The sequence below is a fragment of the Halictus rubicundus genome, chromosome 1 (genome assembly GCF_050948215.1).
Source record: "Halictus rubicundus isolate RS-2024b chromosome 1, iyHalRubi1_principal, whole genome shotgun sequence".
Classification (NCBI taxonomy): Eukaryota; Metazoa; Arthropoda; class Insecta; order Hymenoptera; family Halictidae; genus Halictus; species Halictus rubicundus.
In genome coordinates, this window is record NC_135149.1 from 27,971,345 (window position 1) to 27,989,895 (window position 18,551).

The 18,551-nt window shown below is 37.9% G+C and overlaps 2 protein-coding genes and 1 long non-coding RNA gene across 4 annotated transcripts; 2 read left to right on the forward strand and 1 right to left on the reverse strand.

Annotated features, from left to right (window-relative positions):
• On the reverse strand, positions 1-863 carry LOC143360901 (uncharacterized). The gene is made up of 2 exons (XM_076800122.1): positions 586-863; positions 1-434 (listed from the first exon to the last, which is right to left on the reverse strand). The coding sequence occupies exons 1-2, from the start codon at positions 649-651 to the stop codon at positions 78-80; spliced, it is 423 nt and encodes a 140-aa protein (XP_076656237.1). The 5' UTR covers positions 652-863; the 3' UTR covers positions 1-77.
• A 1,179-nt stretch (positions 864-2,042) lies between these two features.
• On the forward strand, positions 2,043-3,656 carry LOC143360971 (uncharacterized). Of its 2 annotated transcripts, none has more exons than XR_013083391.1 (3): positions 2,043-2,805; positions 2,936-3,087; positions 3,241-3,656. It is a non-coding gene; the product is annotated as an uncharacterized LOC143360971 (long non-coding RNA). The 2 variants fall into 2 exon arrangements; XR_013083393.1 differs by having other exon boundaries at positions 2,936-3,078.
• A 2,915-nt stretch (positions 3,657-6,571) lies between these two features.
• On the forward strand, positions 6,572-18,126 carry LOC143361091 (uncharacterized). The gene is made up of 5 exons (XM_076800391.1): positions 6,572-6,933; positions 7,019-7,179; positions 8,864-9,031; positions 13,498-13,779; positions 16,164-18,126. Exons 2-4 carry the CDS (start codon positions 7,140-7,142, stop codon positions 13,761-13,763), a joined length of 474 nt encoding a protein of 157 aa, XP_076656506.1. The 5' UTR covers positions 6,572-6,933; positions 7,019-7,139; the 3' UTR covers positions 13,764-13,779; positions 16,164-18,126.
• Positions 18,127-18,551: the final 425 nt, after the last annotated feature.

Below are 18,551 nucleotides of genomic sequence, written 5' to 3' on the forward strand. Positions count from 1 at the left end.
TTTTGCTATTAATAAAAACTTTATTGAATAGATCCTATGAATTAGTTATTTGATAACATAAAATTTTCATTGACTATTTATTTGCTTGGTTTAGCCTGTATGTCTGGGTTCAAATGTGTCCCATCGCAGAAAGGTCTATTGGATGTTTGTTTACAATTGCATAACCAATAATCCTTAGTTTCTTTGACCTTAAAAAGTATGGGTCTCTGTTTAATTTTTAAATAGATATTTTTATGAGTGCCGTCACAGAAAGGCTGCGAATGACTTTGACCACACAGGCACCACGAATATGTTTTTCCAGCTTCGCATGTGTATTTGAAAGGCTTATTATCGTATATAACTCCGTTACGAGTTTGGTCGTTTGCACTGTAATATTGTCTTAGTTCATTCGTCGGAATTTCCGTATCTTCTTTCTGTTTGGTAGAGTATCCCACCTAAAATAAAAGAACATTCGGTGAGAATGCTGCGAAAACACTGCAATGCACATAACCTAACAGTGAGCTCAGTCTCATGAATAATTTGATAAAATTGTTGACGAAAACAATTTCTTGTTAAGACAACGTTTCAATAATCGAGATCACTTACGGTTTGACATCTAGAAACGCCAAAGCGTGCACACCGAGAAATTCTATTTAACACTTTGATATTCATTCTGGTTAACGTTCCACCACCGGAACACAGCAGACGAAATAATTGTTCAATCCATTGCGGCTATCTGAAAAAATATTATCTAATACGAGAAGAGACTTTTATGTTGTTGTGTCCGATTCGAAGTTCGAGCAAAGATATACTGCGCATTATTTGTCAGTATCAACGTTTATAATTAATATTTATTTCTTTTTTAATTTAGTTAGAAAGTTTCTAATCAGACTTGTACTGCCATCTGTTACAGGATATTCAACTGACCAGTACCGTCATGTGTTGTTAGGTGGAGCCACCATCTTCTTCCTCGCGAGAAACAATCTAAAAGACTAACATTAGTAAAAATCAGTGATTTTACGGTGCCCTGTAAACAAATGGAACAGTTAACTAGTGAGATGTACGAGACTGAGGATCTGTGGAAGAGAAGATGAGAATTTGGGAAAGGGAGTGGATGATTAGGAGGTAGGGGTGGTCGGTAAGGAAGGAATCTTTGGAGAGAAAGGGAGAATCTAGGGGTGGGATGGAGAGATGGGGATGTAGGGAAGGGATGGGAGAATTTAGGGACGTGAAGGTGTGGAAGGGGATCTAGGGAAAGGGATGAGGGTCTATAGCAGGGGTGGGAGGGGAATTACAGGAATGAAGGCGACGAGAGGATTTAGGGAAGAGAAGGCGTGGAGGGGATCTAGGGGAAGGGAGCGAGGAAGAGATCTAGGGAAAGGACGTAGGTGTGCCTGCATAGATCCATCAGGGTCCTCCTGGGATCATCAGAATTCATTAGCGACCTACGTAGGCTCTCCAGAGTCCACCATCGTTGACCTACACAGGTCTTTCAGCATGCTTGTACTTGCAAATATTTGGGTGAATAATACCGAGAACAACAAATGTTTATAACCCGTTTAAACATTGCAGATCACGTTCCCCGATTTTGTTTTAAAATGTGACCAATTCTAACAGACGTCGATGATTTCAATCTTCATTGTTATCCTATAATTTCATTTTAGATTTTATAGCAATTTCCCGTTTAATCTCCGTCAACCTGTGCGCAGTTAACGGGATTGTTAAATTCTTTTGAAATTACTGTGAAGCATATTTCCTTTTAACTTTTAACAAAGTGAGCGAATTACCGTTTGATTCCACGTAAACGAATTTAATTAAACTTTGAACGATTTTCATTCTAGTATGTGTTTAAATAAAGAAGTCAATTCAGTAATTTCCTATGAAAACGTTTTTATGGACTTTGTTGTACTTTGTTACATCGTGTCCGATACATTTATATTATCGTATTAAAAATTCATATTACAACACAACTTATTGACACATCTAAAAAGGACAAAATGTAACGTTGACATTTTAAACAATGCGTTTTCCGAGAAGCGGGAATCTTTTTCTCTTGGATGAAATATTAATTTTCCGTGAAATATTATTTAAAATGTCAGCGTTGTATTTTTCTCGTTTTCGAGATGTTAACAATTGTTCTTAGCAGTGAATTGATAAATTAGGATTGGGTTGATAGGCCCTAGAAAATATTCTTTATTAGAATTGCTCCCCTAAAAATTGATTTTTTAAACAGGAATGACGACACTTTCGGGGCATGAAAATCGCAAATTACAACTCGAAGGAAAATTCACGCGTTTGCTCTGCCAGGAAATCGCGAATTTCGTTCGCGAACTTTAACGATCGTGTCTCTGGGGGCTTGCTTTTAGGTGAACTTTCGAAAAATCGAAGGAGACGCAGTCGCTGATGCAATTATGAATATTTTTCTTTTCAATCTTAACAAAACCACACATCCTTCACCTCACCTTTACCTTCAGTTTTTAATCGCGAAACTGAATTTGATTTTTCATTAATTTGACAATCAATTTCCAATTGTTATTTTCACTCCAAATGCAACTGAAGTCTACAATTCTATTTTCTAACACCTGTGAATTCTCTTCCAGAAGTTCAAAGGGAAAAATGGCGGATGATCGACGCACAATGCGGAAACTCGAGATGATTAATTCATCAAAGGATTATTAATTAATGCACATATGCATTCTGAATGCAGCTGAAGTCTCCATTTCTATTTTTTACCACCCGTGAATTCTGTTGAAATCTCTGGATGAAATGGGCTACCAACTACCCCTAAATGCTGATATGTTTATAGCGGAACCTAATGTCTCACTGGTACTCTTAATTTCTAAAAAGTCTGTTTTCTTTTTTCTTCTCCGTAGCATTGTAACTCCAAAATTGTAAAGCGAAATTGACTCATTTAAGAGTCCAAAGAGCTTAAATTAAAAAAAAAAATTCTGTTGAGGGAGGAGAATGTGAGATCGGCACGCAACGTGGAAACAGGGGATTCGCGAGTGAGCCTAGCCGCGAATTTGCAATAAAAAAAAGGCCGGATTCTTGCAGATTCAGCGTTCAGAGTCACGGCCGTAAATGGTTTCGCAGAGAAAGGTGCGCGAGGTGAGGTGGTTTTTCTTAAAACCGGTAGGAACACTTTCGGGGAAGTGAAATTTCCATTATTCCCGCGATTTAATGGTTCGCGTGTTACGGGGAATCGATCCCGCTTTCGGCCGATGGTTACACAATTGCGCTGGTGACACCGAATTTCAGCAGGATTTGCAATTAACTTCTCGCCGGGAAATCGTTTCGACGAGCTTTAAACAATTACTGGGAGTTTTCCAAGCGGAAGAGCTCGACAAGATCAGCAGGAAGTAAGCGGGTCTCGGGGAGGTCTCATTAAAAAAAAGGCAAAGGTGATTGATTAGCGGAGCCGGCCCGACGATTAATGGGACCGAGGAGGCAAGACTTAAAACAATCCCCCAAAAATTTCTGTTGCAAAGTTTCCGCTTGCAGAGATCAAGAATTGTGGAACTTCATCTCGCATGGAATCGTAATCAACACGGTGGTATGCTTAACTTTTAATTAACCGGTTCGACAAAGAACGTGTTGCGAATCAAATCGCAACCCCCTCAATTCTAAAATGGTAAAATTACTCTGTTCCACATCTCAAATGAAAACAAAACATAATATGTTTAAAAATTTGCCAGGTACGTTAAAGAAGTTAATTTCTGCATTCACTCACTGTTCGTAAACTTTTAATACAAACTTTTAATTTTAATATTAACGATGGTCAATCAGGATACAGGGGTTTTTCTCAGAAATTAAATTTCTCTAAAAACTTCTACGCCCACGAGGAGTCTGTACAATCGTGATTCAACTTGCCGCTGTGTATACTGATTAAATATTTCTAAGGTACAGTGATTTTTTATATCTAGATTCAATTATCTCCAGTTATCTGATAAGAGGCCACCCTTTGGTTCAGGATTCGCTCCAGAAAAAATTTTTCTTGTTTTTACAGGTCCCGCGCGGGATCTCGAGATCAACATGATTAATTACAGAGCTTGGCTTGGCTGCGCCCCTTTTTAGCCGGGTTCTGGGTTAGGGTGTTATCCGGAGCGATCGAAGGCGCGCAACAAGTGTCGCGGCGAGTTTCTTCTCTCGGATGGAAACGCGCTCTGATCACCGAGAATTCCATTTACAGAAGCTGAGACCGAGGCGATGGGAGATACGGGCTAGGTGTCCGAGAACGTCTGGGTTAGGTCCGAGCAGATGAGCTCTAATCGAGCAGGACAAGACCGGAAACGTGGCCGGATGCTGTCCGACGGCTGCGACTCTCTAATTCGTCAAGTCAGCTTTTCGGTGATTCTTCAGGCAATACCACGTAAATGTCCGATGCGCCCCAGCTACCTCCTAGAATCGAGAATGCACTTCTGAAATATATTATCAGTTCATTTCCAACACATTCCGATAGCGTTTATAATTATTTATGAATTTCAACTCTGGCTAGAACTTCCAAAAGATGGAGATGTAGGACGTAAGTCTAAAAATTTGAGATAAATGCTGCTCCTTCTGAATAAAAAATTGTCAAAAAATTATTTACTGCTCTATGGACCTTCTAAGATCCATTATCAGTTCATTCCGACACATTCCGATAGTGTTTATAATTATTTATGAATTTCAACTCTGCCTAAAACTTCCAAAAGCTGGAGACGTAGGACGTAAGTCTAAAAATTTGAAATGAATGCTGCTCCTTCTGAATAAAAAATTGTCAAAAAATTATTTACTGCTCTATGGACCTTCTAACATCCATTACCAGTTAATTCCAACACATTCCGATAGCGTTTATAATTATTTATGAATTTCAACTCTGGCCAGAACTTCCAACAATGAGGAGATTGGAGCTGCAAGTAAAAAATGGTCAGCAGATGCTATTCCCCTGCAATAAAAATTATCAAAAAATTATTTACTGTTCTCAGAACGTTCTGGCATAAATTTCCAATCGTTTCATTGCTTTATAATTGCTTATAAAGTTTTATTCTGTATAAGACCTTTAACAATGGGGATGACGAATCTTGAAGTCAGAAAATTTTCGAATGTTGCAACTTTCCCTCGATAAAAAGTTGTTAAAAAATTATTTACTGTTCGTTCGGACCTTTCTAATCGCTAAAGAGAATTTTCAAGCTGTTTCGTTCAACAGGAACACTGCTTTATGCTTCAGATTTGGCGCACTCTCTCGAGAAGTTCCAACTGTGGATTCAATATTGTCAAAGTGGTTGCAACTATGGTCTCGGAAGGTTTGTTACACCAGTTTTGTTTTCTGCGCAGTGTAAATTTTTGAAAATATTGTTATCTCTGCAGCCAGGTGCGAGTCCATCTCTCAGATCGCGCGAACTGCCCAGCGAGAATGGTTTCTAGGCCAGTCGGATTACGGTGACGACAGTCAGTAAATAACAAGCATTCGTTTTCCGGAAGATTTCCTTTTGATCGCCATTTGCTTTTTATGCGGTAGTCTTTTACGAGCTCCGCACTCGGTAAATTCCCGATCGGGACCGCTGTTAACCCGTGAGAAATCGAACACATTGCCCCGCGATCGCGTTGTTAAGGAATTTTTAAAAATTGTTCCTCCTCGACCGCCCCTTTCTCCGATTCTTTTTTCTTTACCATTTCCGCGGGCAATCAATACTCGTAAAATGCACCCTCAAGTTATACTCAGCCATTTGGCTGCCTACTTTCAATTTGTGTCTAAAATAGTTTACATTTTCCTGTTGAGAGGAACTTAAAATTCTATGACCCGAACGTTTCGATTCCCCGAAGTTACAAATTATGAATTAAATACAGATTAAATACGAATAAAAATTTCAAAATTAACTGCATTGATCATTGTATCGATGCAGGGGTTAGTGTCGAGAATTCCGAGAGTATGAAAACACGTTGTTTCGCACGCAGAGGGTTGTTTTTCAGGTAATAAAGAAAGCAATCACCTTTAACCGGTGTCTGACCTCTGCAGCTTGATTAAACGCGTCTTGCAAGTTGCAATAATTGCGGAGCTTTGTGAAAAATTCAATGGCTAGTTAGGTCGCCGAGCAGCTGCGTCTTAAAATTTTCCACATTGACGGTCGTTCAAGAGGACGCGCTGCCCCACTGCGATTAGGTTCGTCAGAGGGACCAGGAGAAATACTTCCGACAATCGAGAGAGACATTAGCAACAAATTAACAACGAAGAGCGAAGCACCTCGATGGGACAATTTTTAGCAAGCGACTTTAAAACTAAATTATTTCTACCCCATTTTACCCTATTTAACCCCTTGCATTTAAAATCAACTTCCTTCAGTCCTAATGTCAACACCGAGAATTTATATTCAACGATGTACAATTTTTATTTTGCATAAAGATCCGCAGCCTAGAATCGATATTAAATGTAGATATAAATATAATTTGTATGTTTATATTTATATTGTTAAATCAGAAATAGTGGAATTAATGGGTAGGATTCTCGGGCGGCCATTACGATGTCGTAGGGTCCGAGATCGATGAAACGGAAATAACTTCACCGATGCATCCCGGGCGCCTAATTCTTTTTGGGGGCGGTAAAAAAAACGGCGGCAAGAGGTAAAATAATCGAGAATCAACGAGGAGAGGGCACGGCGAGCCGGCACGCGATTGGTCGCCGTTAGGGGTGTCCGAACACTTCGTGGGTGGTTGGGCGCGACTATATAAACCGTTTCACGGATCATGCTACATCGCAGTCGCTCTTACGTGTTGCTTGATCGCCGGTTCCGGGAGTCTTCCTCGAGAAAACAAGATCCGCCGAATTTCGGGGCAATCTACCGCGTGTTCCGGTTTCCATTTTTCTTTCACCCCCGGTGAAGAATCTCTTTTTTCCTGACAAAATAGTCACCGTTGCTCGCCGGAGTTTTTCGTGACTGTGAGAACGTGGGAATCAACTGGATAAGGATAAGGCAACAGGTAACAGACGGGCTAACGAGCAGCTGCAAGCGATTTTCTAGACGAGAGTGCTACGATCGATGATCTACGCTTGATTTCCTTCCAGTCGGCCGGGTTTGAGAAGGACAGAGAGCAAATTACCGTTTTCGAGGGTCGTTTCGAACGTCTCCGAGTTTCCAGAGTCGAAGAAGACGTTTCCGGTGGAAAGAATCGCTGAGAAAATCGCGATGTCGAGGCTCGAGAAACGTTCGACGGTGGTTTTAAGTGGTAAATATCTGGAAATTGTCGACTTAGTTTGTTGTAACATTGATGTTTCGCGCGACCGTGAACGGTCCAGGCTTCCTCGAATATGAACGAAGCTTCCCTCCGCGAACCAGGTGAATAAATGTCACAGCCTGAAACGTGCGCGGTTAGTTTTGTCCCAATTGTTATCCGTCTACAAATTTTAATACAAACGCACTTTAGAATTTGTGTTTCGCCGATTTTATAGTAACACCAGATCTAAATAAACAGTTGTTAAAACCGCTGTTAATTTCACCCCACCTGGTTCGCGGACGGTTAAATCAATTTTTTAGTAACTGTATTTATTCACTGTTATTTGCATGAGGGGCCAATTATAAGAATTTTGGAGGATTGGAGGTCGGTAAAGATGATATGCGATGAAAATGATCGAGTATAAAATAGAAAGTGTTTTTAAGGGTTGCTAGCTAAATGAGGAATGAGAGAAAACTGTTCAACTGTGGGGAATAGAAGAGTTGTGCAATGGGATCAATTATGTAGATTTTTGAGGATTCGGGATGAGAAAAATAATTGAGTGTAAAATAAAAAGCCCATTTAAGGGTTGCTAGCTGAATTAGGAATAAAGGAAGCTTCTCAGCCATGTGGCGCAGGAGACTCATGTATGCAGAAATATTATGTGAATTTTTGGGGGTTGGTATTATAAGAATAAAGTGCAACGGGGAATTAAAAATAATTGAGTGTAGAATAGAAAGTTCAGTTAAGGGTTTCTAGTCTAAACGAGGACTAAAAATAGTTTCTTAGACTTGTGAAATTTTTGAGGATTGGGGGTAAGAAAAAATTGTAACCGGTTGGTAAAATCACCAAATATGAAATAGAAAGTCCATTTAAGGGTTGCTAGCTGAATGAGGAATAAAGGAGGCTTCTCAGCCATGTGGTACAGAAGACTCATGAATTAAAAATAATTGAGTGTCAAATAGAAAGTTCAGTTAAGGGTTGCTAGCCTAAATGAGGACTAAAAAAATTCCCCAACATATGGAATGAAAGAGTGGAGTATGGGGATAAATTGTGTTGTCTTTTGAGGAATTGGGGGGTAAGAAAAAATTGTAACCAGGTGGTCAAAATAATTAAAATATGAAATAAAAAGTCCATTTAAGGGTTGCTAGCTGAATGAGGACTAAAAAAATTCCCCAACATATGGAATGAAAGAGTGGAGTATGGGGATAAATTGTGTTGACTTTTGAGGAATTGGGGGGTAAGAAAAAATTGTAACCAGGTGGTCAAAATAATTAAAATATGAAATAAAAAGTCCATTTAAGGGTTGCTAGCTGAATGAGGACTAAAAAAATTCCCCAACATATGTAATGAAAGAGTCGAGTATAGAGATAAATTGTGTAGATTTTTGAGGAATTGGGGGGGTGGGGGGGGGGGGGGGGTAAGAAAAAATTGTAAGCAGAAGATGCGTGGAAAGCGATTATATGAATTTTTGAGGGTTGCTGGTAAAATAAATTGCAAGCAGGCGGTATAAATGATTAAGTACGAATGAGATGGTCCAGTGAGGGGTTGCTAGGAAAATGAAGATGAAAGAGTACTTCTGAAGCATATGGAAAACAAGAGACGTGCATGGGGACCAATTATGTGGGTTCAGGGGTTGAGCCTGTGGGAAGATGGCGGTCAAAATGGTGAAAATATTTGGACATTTCGGTTTCTGCAGGTAGGAGGATGCTACCCCGAAGTAGAAAGGTTCAGTCGGTGCTGTGCTTCAGGAGCGTTGAGTTCGTGACGTGTGTGTGGATCGCGTGTGCGGTTTTAATCCTTCTGGCCTCTGCGGAGGGTTTCCACATTCCCACCCGGTACGGCAAACGACATGAACCACGTGCGGGTAAGTCACGAGACTCCTCTGATTTACAGCTTCTCACCTTCATAATTAACTGGTCCTCACTAGTAGCCTATCTTATCGCGTTATTCATATAATATTACTACATTTACTACTAACTTTTCCTACCTATGCTTATTCTATTTGTTTATTCTACTTAACTGGTTTATTTTAATCTCATCTAATTTGACATAATATTTACGCAGAAAACATTTTTTAACCTATTCACTTAGACTAAACTAATCAATCAATTTCTTACCATTTTAACTATTCCATTTTAATTCTAGATACTTCTAAATTAACTATGCTACACTGTTATGGCTAATTGACTGTACTAATTCTTATTCTTATTAACCCTGTTATTTCATTATTAATTTATTTTCTTAATTAATTACTTTCCCTAATTTCTACTTCTAATTGTTAGATTAGTTAATAAATTTTAATTACTTGATCTAATTTATTTATTTATTGGTTAATTAAGTCTAATTTTCTCGCACTTCCATTCTAGTCTTTCTAGTCCTTCATTTATTAATTTTATTTTATTAAGCAGGGAGCTGTACCCCCTTGCCTAAATTATTTTTCCCCTTGGTTTTACTCACTTTATTGTTCTAATTGTTTTTCACGAATTAACTAATTGACTATTAACTTATGTTAAATTTTCCAATTGTTCTAATTGTTCTAATGATTCTAATTGTTCTAATTGTTCACTGGTTTGTTAATTGTTTAATCACTGTTCTAACTCACTAACACCGTGGATGTATCATTCGTTCACTTTTCTCGAAAACCGTTAAAAGCTACTTTTATCGAACAGCACCACTGCTTGTCGTGAGGACTCGAATCGATCACTTCATAATTAACTGGTGGAATCCAATTTTTCCATAATTTTAACAATTCGATTAGCAGACTTTCCACCGTGTTCCGTTAAATTGTTTATTTCTCATTTCAACCCTTCTGCAGTTTGTAAGCGCTAAACTAATTTGGTACATTTTCCACAGCAGCAGAAACATTAATTTTTAATTGGTTAGAATAAACTACAATTTGGCGTGGGCGAATTTTATTTGAAATAATGACACCACTACATTTATTATTGCTGCATCAACCCTCCAGCGTTTCGTAGCCACTGAAATAATTTGGTACACTCACTATAGTAAAATTAGTTTTCAATCAGTTAGAATAAATTGGATTTTGGTAACTTCTGTTTGAAATATAACAATTCCAAACGATGAAGTATTCAGCGAAATCAATTTTATTGTTCAAATAATCCTCGGATTTGGATTGGTGTGCGTGATATTTTTGCTTTTTGTGAAATCTTTTCTGTTGTTTCTTGTCAAAGAATTAATTAAAATTTTTACTGGGTCCGAGTCATTTATTTTTGGCCTTTTGTCGGGAGTTGTTTCAATTGTTGGGGGCGTTTCACAATTGCGACGCTTCGTAGAAGAGTCATCCCCCGAGCGATTGACGACGCGGCCAAAAGGCAAAAAAAAAGGGTATAAAAAAGTTTCATTCCACTAATTGACACAGCATGTGGGACGAAATGGAGTACAAACCCTCCTTTGTTGAGGAACCAAACATACATATTTCCACGGTTTATGCAATTAAAAGTAAATCTGCCCGTGGGTACAATCTCGGACCTGGTCCCGATTGGGATGAGCTTTTAAACGAATTTTATACATTTTATTTATTGGAAAGTATAGCACGATCGATTGTCCAATTACTTCTTTATTCCATATATATTTTTACATCTTCGATCAGCTGAAAGCGATGGAAGGATTCATAATTGTAATTACACTGCAGATTGAAATAAAATTTGATTTTCTGCGTTAATGGTTCGTATAAAAAACCAAGAACAATGCGAATCGGTATTGTTATGGCCCTTAATTAATTACTTAATTGCAACAAAATTTGGGCAACATTTTCATTAGACATTTTTATTGAAAGAAAAGACTCTTTTTGATGCAGTCATTATCAAGTTCCACTTAGATTCCAATTTTCTAGTAGTCAGTTTAAATCATTGATAAAAATCAGCGTTATGAACAATTAAAAATGAGATCAAACAAATCAGCCATTCCTGTAGGTAGGGTAAGGGACCCAATTACTGTTCCTATATTAATTACACTTATTTTGAAAGCATAATAAATATTAAAAAATATAGTAATTTTTGTCTCCATTAAAATCATTTAACATATATTTTATATATCTGTTTTTTAATATTCATTATGCTTCAAAAATAAGTATAATTAATATAGGCACGGTAATTGGTACTCCCACAGTAATTGGGTCCCTATACCCTGGCAAGGATTAAAGCTTTCAACTTGAGCACATTGTTTTTTCCAAAATTCCAATTTTCGCGAATAAGCGTAGGTCCCGTGTCCGCTCATCGGGTTTCGAGCGTTCGATAATAAATGGTCGCAACAATGCTGTCCAGTAATTTTCGTTGGCTCGGACTTTCGCCATTTGTTCTCTAATCAGAAGCATTGCGGTGGTTCGCGGAACGGTGTCCTTCAATTAGCCCGTTTCCGGTTCCCGGTCGACGGAATTCTTCCGCGAACCGGATCTGAACAGGATCCTACAGTACGCGACGTTACAGAGGGACAGGACAACCCCTTTTCTGTAATCGCGCGACAATCCGCGGACAGTTTCCAATTAAAGAAGTTCCCTCTCTTCCGGTTCGAAGATCGACTTTCCTTCTCGCGTGTGTAATTCGCAGTCGCTCCAACGGTCACGCCCTTTCAGCTCTGATTTATCGGCGTAATTAGCTACCGGTTCCCGAGAAACCATAACAAAGGGTTTGGTTTTACCGTTCTGCGACTATGCGGAATATTCTGCGGCAAGTTGACCGCCCGTCTATTCGCGAGTTGCTCTTCGGGACGTAAGATGCGAATTTCGACACTGTTTGCTTTTATCTGCTCCCCCCCCCCGTGGCAGTTAGGTTGTACCCATTTGTGAGCGCTATGAAAATGGTGCAGTATGGTTACTAGTAGCGCGTTAAAAATTGTGGTGCAATCGAGCGCCCTTTAACGCAGCGAAACGAGCCTTCCGGTTCAATCTTCATCAATTATACTAATTAATGTTCCCTCGATGAACGCTTCTGCTTTTCCCGATAAATGTAGATAGAGACATCAAAAAGTTTATTTACAATTCCGTTAAACAGTAACGACGTTTTCAAACGTGCATATTTCATATAAGTAAATTATGGATTATTATAATGATATCTGGGGATTAAATGAACGAATATTTTATGTAAATAATTGTTTGATCATTATAATAATTTGTGACATATATTAATGACAGAGTTAATTGGTTCGATTTCTCCAAATGACATTCAGTCGATTTTACTAAATGAAATTCACTCAATTTTCTCAAATACAATTCCCCCTATTTTGCCAAATAAAATTCGCTCAATTTTCTCTAATACAATTCCCTTTATTTTCCTAAATAAAATTCACACAATTTTCTCAAATACAATTCCCCCTATTTTGCCAAATAAAATTTGCTCAATTTTCTCAAATACAATTCCCCCTATTTTGCCAAATAAAATTCGCTCAATTTTCTCAAATACAATTCCCCCTATTTTGTAAAATAAAATTCACTCAATTTTCTCAAAAAGAATTCCCTCTATTTTCCTAAATAAAATTCGCTCAATTTTCTCAAATACAATTCCCCCTATTTTGTAAAATAAAATTCACTCAATTTTCTCAAAAAGAATTCCCTCTATTTTCCTAAATAAAATTCGCTCAATTTTCTCAAATACAATTCCCCCTATTTTGCCAAATAAAATTCGCTCAATTTTCTCAAATACAATTCCCCCTATTTTGTAAAATAAAATTCACTCAATTTTCTCAAAAAGAATTCCCTCTATTTTCCTAAATAAAATTCGCTCAATTTTCTCAAATACAATTCCCCCTATTTTGTAAAATAAAATTCACTCAATTTTCTCAAAAAGAATTCCCTCTATTTTCCTAAATAAAATTCGCTCAATTTTCTCAAATACAATTCCCTTTATTTTTTCAAATAAAATTCGCTCAATTTTCTCAAATACAATTCCTTCTATTTTTTCAAATAAAATTCGCTCAATTGTCTCAAGTACAATTCCTTCTATTTTCTCAAATACAATTCGCTCAATTTTCTCAAAAAGAATTCCCTCTATTTTCCTAAATAAAATTCACTCAATTTTCTCAAATACAATTGCCCCTATTTTGTCAAATACAATTCGCTCAATTTTCTCTAATACAATTCCCTCTATTTTCCTAAATAAAATTCACTCAATTTTCTCAAATACAATTGCCCCTATTTTGTCAAATACAATTCGCTCAATTTTCTCTAATACAATTCCCTTTATTTTCCTAAATAAAATTCACTCAATTTTCTCAAATACAATTCCCTCTATCTTGTCAAATACAATTTCCTAAAATGATAGTTTCCACCAGAGGAGTATTTTTAATTGAAAAAATGGTGCTGTCTTTGGTTCGCAGGTTCCCTGATCTGGACACGATATGGACGCAGCGGCGATGCGCAAAAGATAGCCATGCTGTTGCCAAAATTCGTGGAGATGGTGCCCAGAGAGAATCGATTCTACCTGAGCAGTCGGTACGGTAAACGATCGTCTTCGAATTGTCGATCCGTTTCTTCTATGGATCGATTCAGCGGGAACCTCGGCTTCATGGATCATGCCGGGAACGTCGTGCTCGATCGAGAACTCGACGCCAACAATGCCAGCGATCCAGAGTTTCTGTTATAAGGTTATCGGCCCTTCAGTAAGTACCTACAAAAGAAAAACGAGCAACAGTTCCCATCGATCAAACGATACATAGCAAACTATAACAAGCACATAGTAAGAAAATGACTAACTTGTGAGGCTTCAAACAGAATATTTAATTGAGAGAAATAAAAAACAGTTGAACAGTTAGTGCAGCCTGAAATTATTCTTGTCACGCTTACAAGTATACTGCGGATTTAATGTACTTGTAACTAACGTGCTTAGAGGAATTCTATATTAAAAACTGATTATTAAATACTGAATTATCAGAAAAATATGGGACAAGGAATAAATTTTTATTCGCTTTTCGTTTCTCGAAATTAATGCTGAAAATTTGTATTTTTAATCCTAAAGGTGCGCAGTCTACTTATAATTATTTAACATTAAATCCACCAGCACCGGTCCGAAATTTTTTAATTTCACCATTTTTGAAATTACAAATCCACTGGAAATGGTTAAATACATTTGTTAAAGCATACAGTACAAAATCGCGCAAACTCTAAATACATTGAATTGTTTCATTTCTATGATACTTCCAGTGCTCGGTAGCTTTAGTGTAAATATAATTATTTATAAACGACGTTGAACCTTCGTTCGTACCTTCAGCGAGTAAGAAAAAAATTAATTGCAAAGGATCTCTAATAGATCGTTTCCGAAACGATTATTCTTCGTTGATTTTCGATGTTGAATGTGCAGATAGGCACGAGCAGTGTTAATTTAGAATGTTATTTTTTTAATAAGGGCGAGCAATTTGTATCGGTAAATGAAGAATATCAGTCGGTTTAGGATGGTCTTCACTTTCGTTATTAATGGGATCGATCCCGTTCTTGTTCTAGCGTTGAAGTCACTGCTAACCTAGAAAATATAATTCTATATACGCCGAGGTATTTATCGAGTTTAATTGCGTAGCAACGTACGCGGCGGCGTCTCATTAAAAACTTCAGAGTGAAAGTTAATAAAGCCTTTTCTTCCATTTAACTACAACTTCATATCGAACACCTGCTCGAACTCGCGAAACATTTTGTTATTTTACGGAGATTCTTCAAACTAGTTGTTAGACTTAAGAGAACAATGTTACTTCCTATTTCCTACAATTTTTTTTTCTTCTTAGATAAACCATAGAATTTCACAAAATTTTAGTGTTTTAATAAGTCCAATGCAAATCTATCAATCAGACTATAATATTACTGTAACACAATTCCAAGCAGCACATTTCCAAATTTCTATCGACACGCGGTCAACTCAGTTTTTCGAACTGTTTTCATCAACTAGGATTTTTTAAAGAGGTCCACAAATTTTTCAAAATACCATTGTCCTCTTAACACGTTGTTTGCGGGACATTTCGGCGCGGGCGACATTTTTAGAAATCGCTATAACTTTAACACGTTGACTACCATGTCACTCACATGTGGGTGACGGAATTAATTGTCCAGGTTTTAAAATGAATTTTTACATTAATATAATCATTGTACCAAATTTGATTGCGAACTGTAAAATGCAAGAAAGTTGGAGGACTACTCAATATCATACATTTAATTTTTTTCAATTTTTATCTCATTCAATAACTTTTGAATTTTTGAGGTTTCCAGTTTGGCAGTCAAAGTGTTAAAATAACTGTATAAATAACAATAGTACAGTGATTTCTCGATATATGTCATCAACGCAGGTTTTACCCGGTGTCGCGTATCGCCCAGGAGACATACTCGAGCCTTGTTATGTTTACCGAGGCCTCTCCGCGGTAGTGGGGATAATTCCGCGTCGTTTATCATCCAGGACTTGGCGACATATATAGAGAAATCACTGTATTCCTTTCAGAGACTCGAGAATTCATTGTATGTCGATATAACAAGTATGTGTGTGTGGAACTGTCACAAAGACGATGGTGACATTGAAAAACCACTATTAGTCTAAAAAAAAAAACGGATTTATCCGTGTCCCGCCAACAATGTGTTAAACTATTATTACGTAGTCCGAATACAATGCAATTAAATTAACGAGGGTATCAACCACGTCGTGCAATCAAATTCCAAGCAATTATGTAAATTTCCTCGGGCTCGATTAATTTCTATCGAATTACAAAAATGATCCCCTATCGCGTGACGTCTCGAATTGCGAAATTGCGACAAATTGTGACACCATGTAGCATCGATAAGGTTCTAATAAGCGGTTGAAAACCAATCGCTCGCGTGACCCGCGATCGATCAGGGGTGGTTAATCTTCGACGAAAGGGTGGCAATGCCTGTCACCGGTTCAGGAAAAAGCGGAAAACCGAAAAGCAAAAAGAACCACCGGTAAATAGAGGCAGCCCCATTCGAAGCATCGACAACGACTCCCCAGTGGATGATCGGCTCTCGAAGTCTCTTTATCTTCTTTTTTTTCCAGACATCTGCGAGGACTCGGCAACTATTCTTCCGCAAACAATACGAATCCGGAGGGGAAGAGGGGCGTGGGAGGATCTACGAGAAAAACGTTTGACTGTAACGACATTAACAAAAGAAATCTATTCTCGTAGAGGAGGAAGAGATAAGCTTCGGAATCCATTTTTCCTAAATTATATTCTCGATGTTGTTGTCGCAGTGTTTTCCAGCCGATCGTCTAAAAAGTTTGTTATTTCATCTGGACGTTTCTGTCGCTTTCACGATAAACCGAACCGCTTTTTACTTGATTATCCGGCCGTATTATTAAATGGAAGCTATTTCCGCTGTTAGGGCTAATGAGTGTCATTTGGACAGCTATTCGAGGTGCGTAGGACTGCGACAATCGTCGCTTGGTTTCAGTTTTATGCTCGTGTTTTCGCGTACGATTTAAAACGACTGGGAAATGGTTTCGTTGTGCGAATACATTGGCATTTTTTGGGATCAATATATTCTGCGACCAGTTTGCCAAATTTACTGTGTTATTTGTTTATTTACATGCGAAGAAATCTAGTAATTGTTTTTTGAAACGAGCTATTATTTTTTGGGATCAGAATATCCTGCATTCCACAAAATCTACAATCGATCTACTGTGTTAGAATATTTGTTTATTTACGTGCGCAGAGATCTAGTAAATTGTAATTTTGTTCATCCTGCTTTGCTTGTACTCAAAAAATGTTTATGGCCCATTTTGTTCGACCACATTGTTTTGCTACATTGATTTAAGAGCAGAGTGCATTGTGATTCAACTTGTACAGGTAATTCGTGAACATTTTTATTGTAGTTTTTTTCGCAAGAAAGTTTAACGGCCAGATAAACCGTCCCGCGGGAACGGACGCGCGTTTTCGCAACGCGTCGAAGACAGGCGTCATTATTTTTGCAAAAGTCTCCTCGGCTGCTAGTGACACAAGTCAACGTTTGGTCGGCCCACCGGGAAATCCTTTTCCCCTTAACTTTACGTCTCCCGTGAGCCTTTGCTCTGTGCTCTATCATCAATTTGCAATTTATTCTACCGCTGTCAACGTCGATCAACAATTTTTCCACAATTTTTTTTAAATAAATAAATTCTCCGCGGTGCATTTTTTTAAATAAGATTGTTCGCTAGACTTTCGGTACTCTTTTAATTCCTTTTTTTAATTCCATCTTATTTTTTAAATTATTAATTTTTTTCTGTTTTGTTCGTTGCAGTTGCTTCCGCCAACTCTTCACCGAGTTACGATAAAATCTGTCCGAAAGTTCCTGTTGCATGAAATTTTCACTTTTCCGACGTGTTTTCTCCTTCGTCGTGAAGTTCTTACCCTTCTCAAACTTTATTTACTTTACTAAAATGTTTCTAACATTTTCTCCCTTCGGTGTTTGCTTTTCTCAAACCTTTTGCTTTCCGTTCAGTTGCCATTTCTCCTCAATTTCCCTGAAACTCCACATTAATCTCCGTTACAAATTCGCCCTCTTCCGCAGCAAGCTGTTACCTAATTTTTGCGTGCCGGTTTCCATCGCTTTTCCATTTTATTTCTTCGTTACCGAGCAATGTTTTCCAGCGTCCAATTATCGGCGAGAGCAACAGGTATCCTTGGCGCTCGATTGTTTCGTTTGGGGTTATTTTTTAGTTTGGAAACGATGTCGAAGGGTTTCGTTTCCGTTCGCGCGGAATCGCAGGGGGCTGGGGAAAGGTGATAACAATAAACGTTTAATTTCCGGTTTTACCGCTCGGACATGCAAACAAACGACGCGGAAAACGCGAGAGAAAATCGCTTTACCGCGGACGTTCTACTATATTTTCTTCTGTGTTTTCTCTTCGGTGTGTTCCACATGTTCTTCCTACTCCTCGTCGCGGCTGTTCCTACTATTGTTCCACGAGTCAACAGCCTATATATTGTCCACGAGTCGAGTAATATAGTCACATGAATGTATGCTAAATAAACTATGTATTTATTCCGAAACAACGCCGACATTTTTCTTTTACCACCATTTAAATCTTCGTTTAAATACAAACCTTTTGTCTGACATGAAATTTACTGAACTTGATTTATTTATATTTTTTACTTAATAATCAATCAGCAAAGTGTTCCAAACAACGCCCATCGTCTTCCGCTTTTCGGTTCCTTTATGGCAATTTAAGAGGTTTCGTTCTTTTTCATTAAAAATGTATAAAATATACAACAATTATTCAAACCAACAGTTACAATTACTAAACAACTTCAAGGTGCATAGAACATAAGCCTAACTGCTCGATGTACCTAAAAAGCATTAGAATCGATGTCCTTCGTCAAGGTCAACCATATTTGGGTTCTCCGAGACAACTTGGGGTGCTTCGTCCTTTTTTCTCGGAATTCTAAAGAGGTACAAGATACGGCAA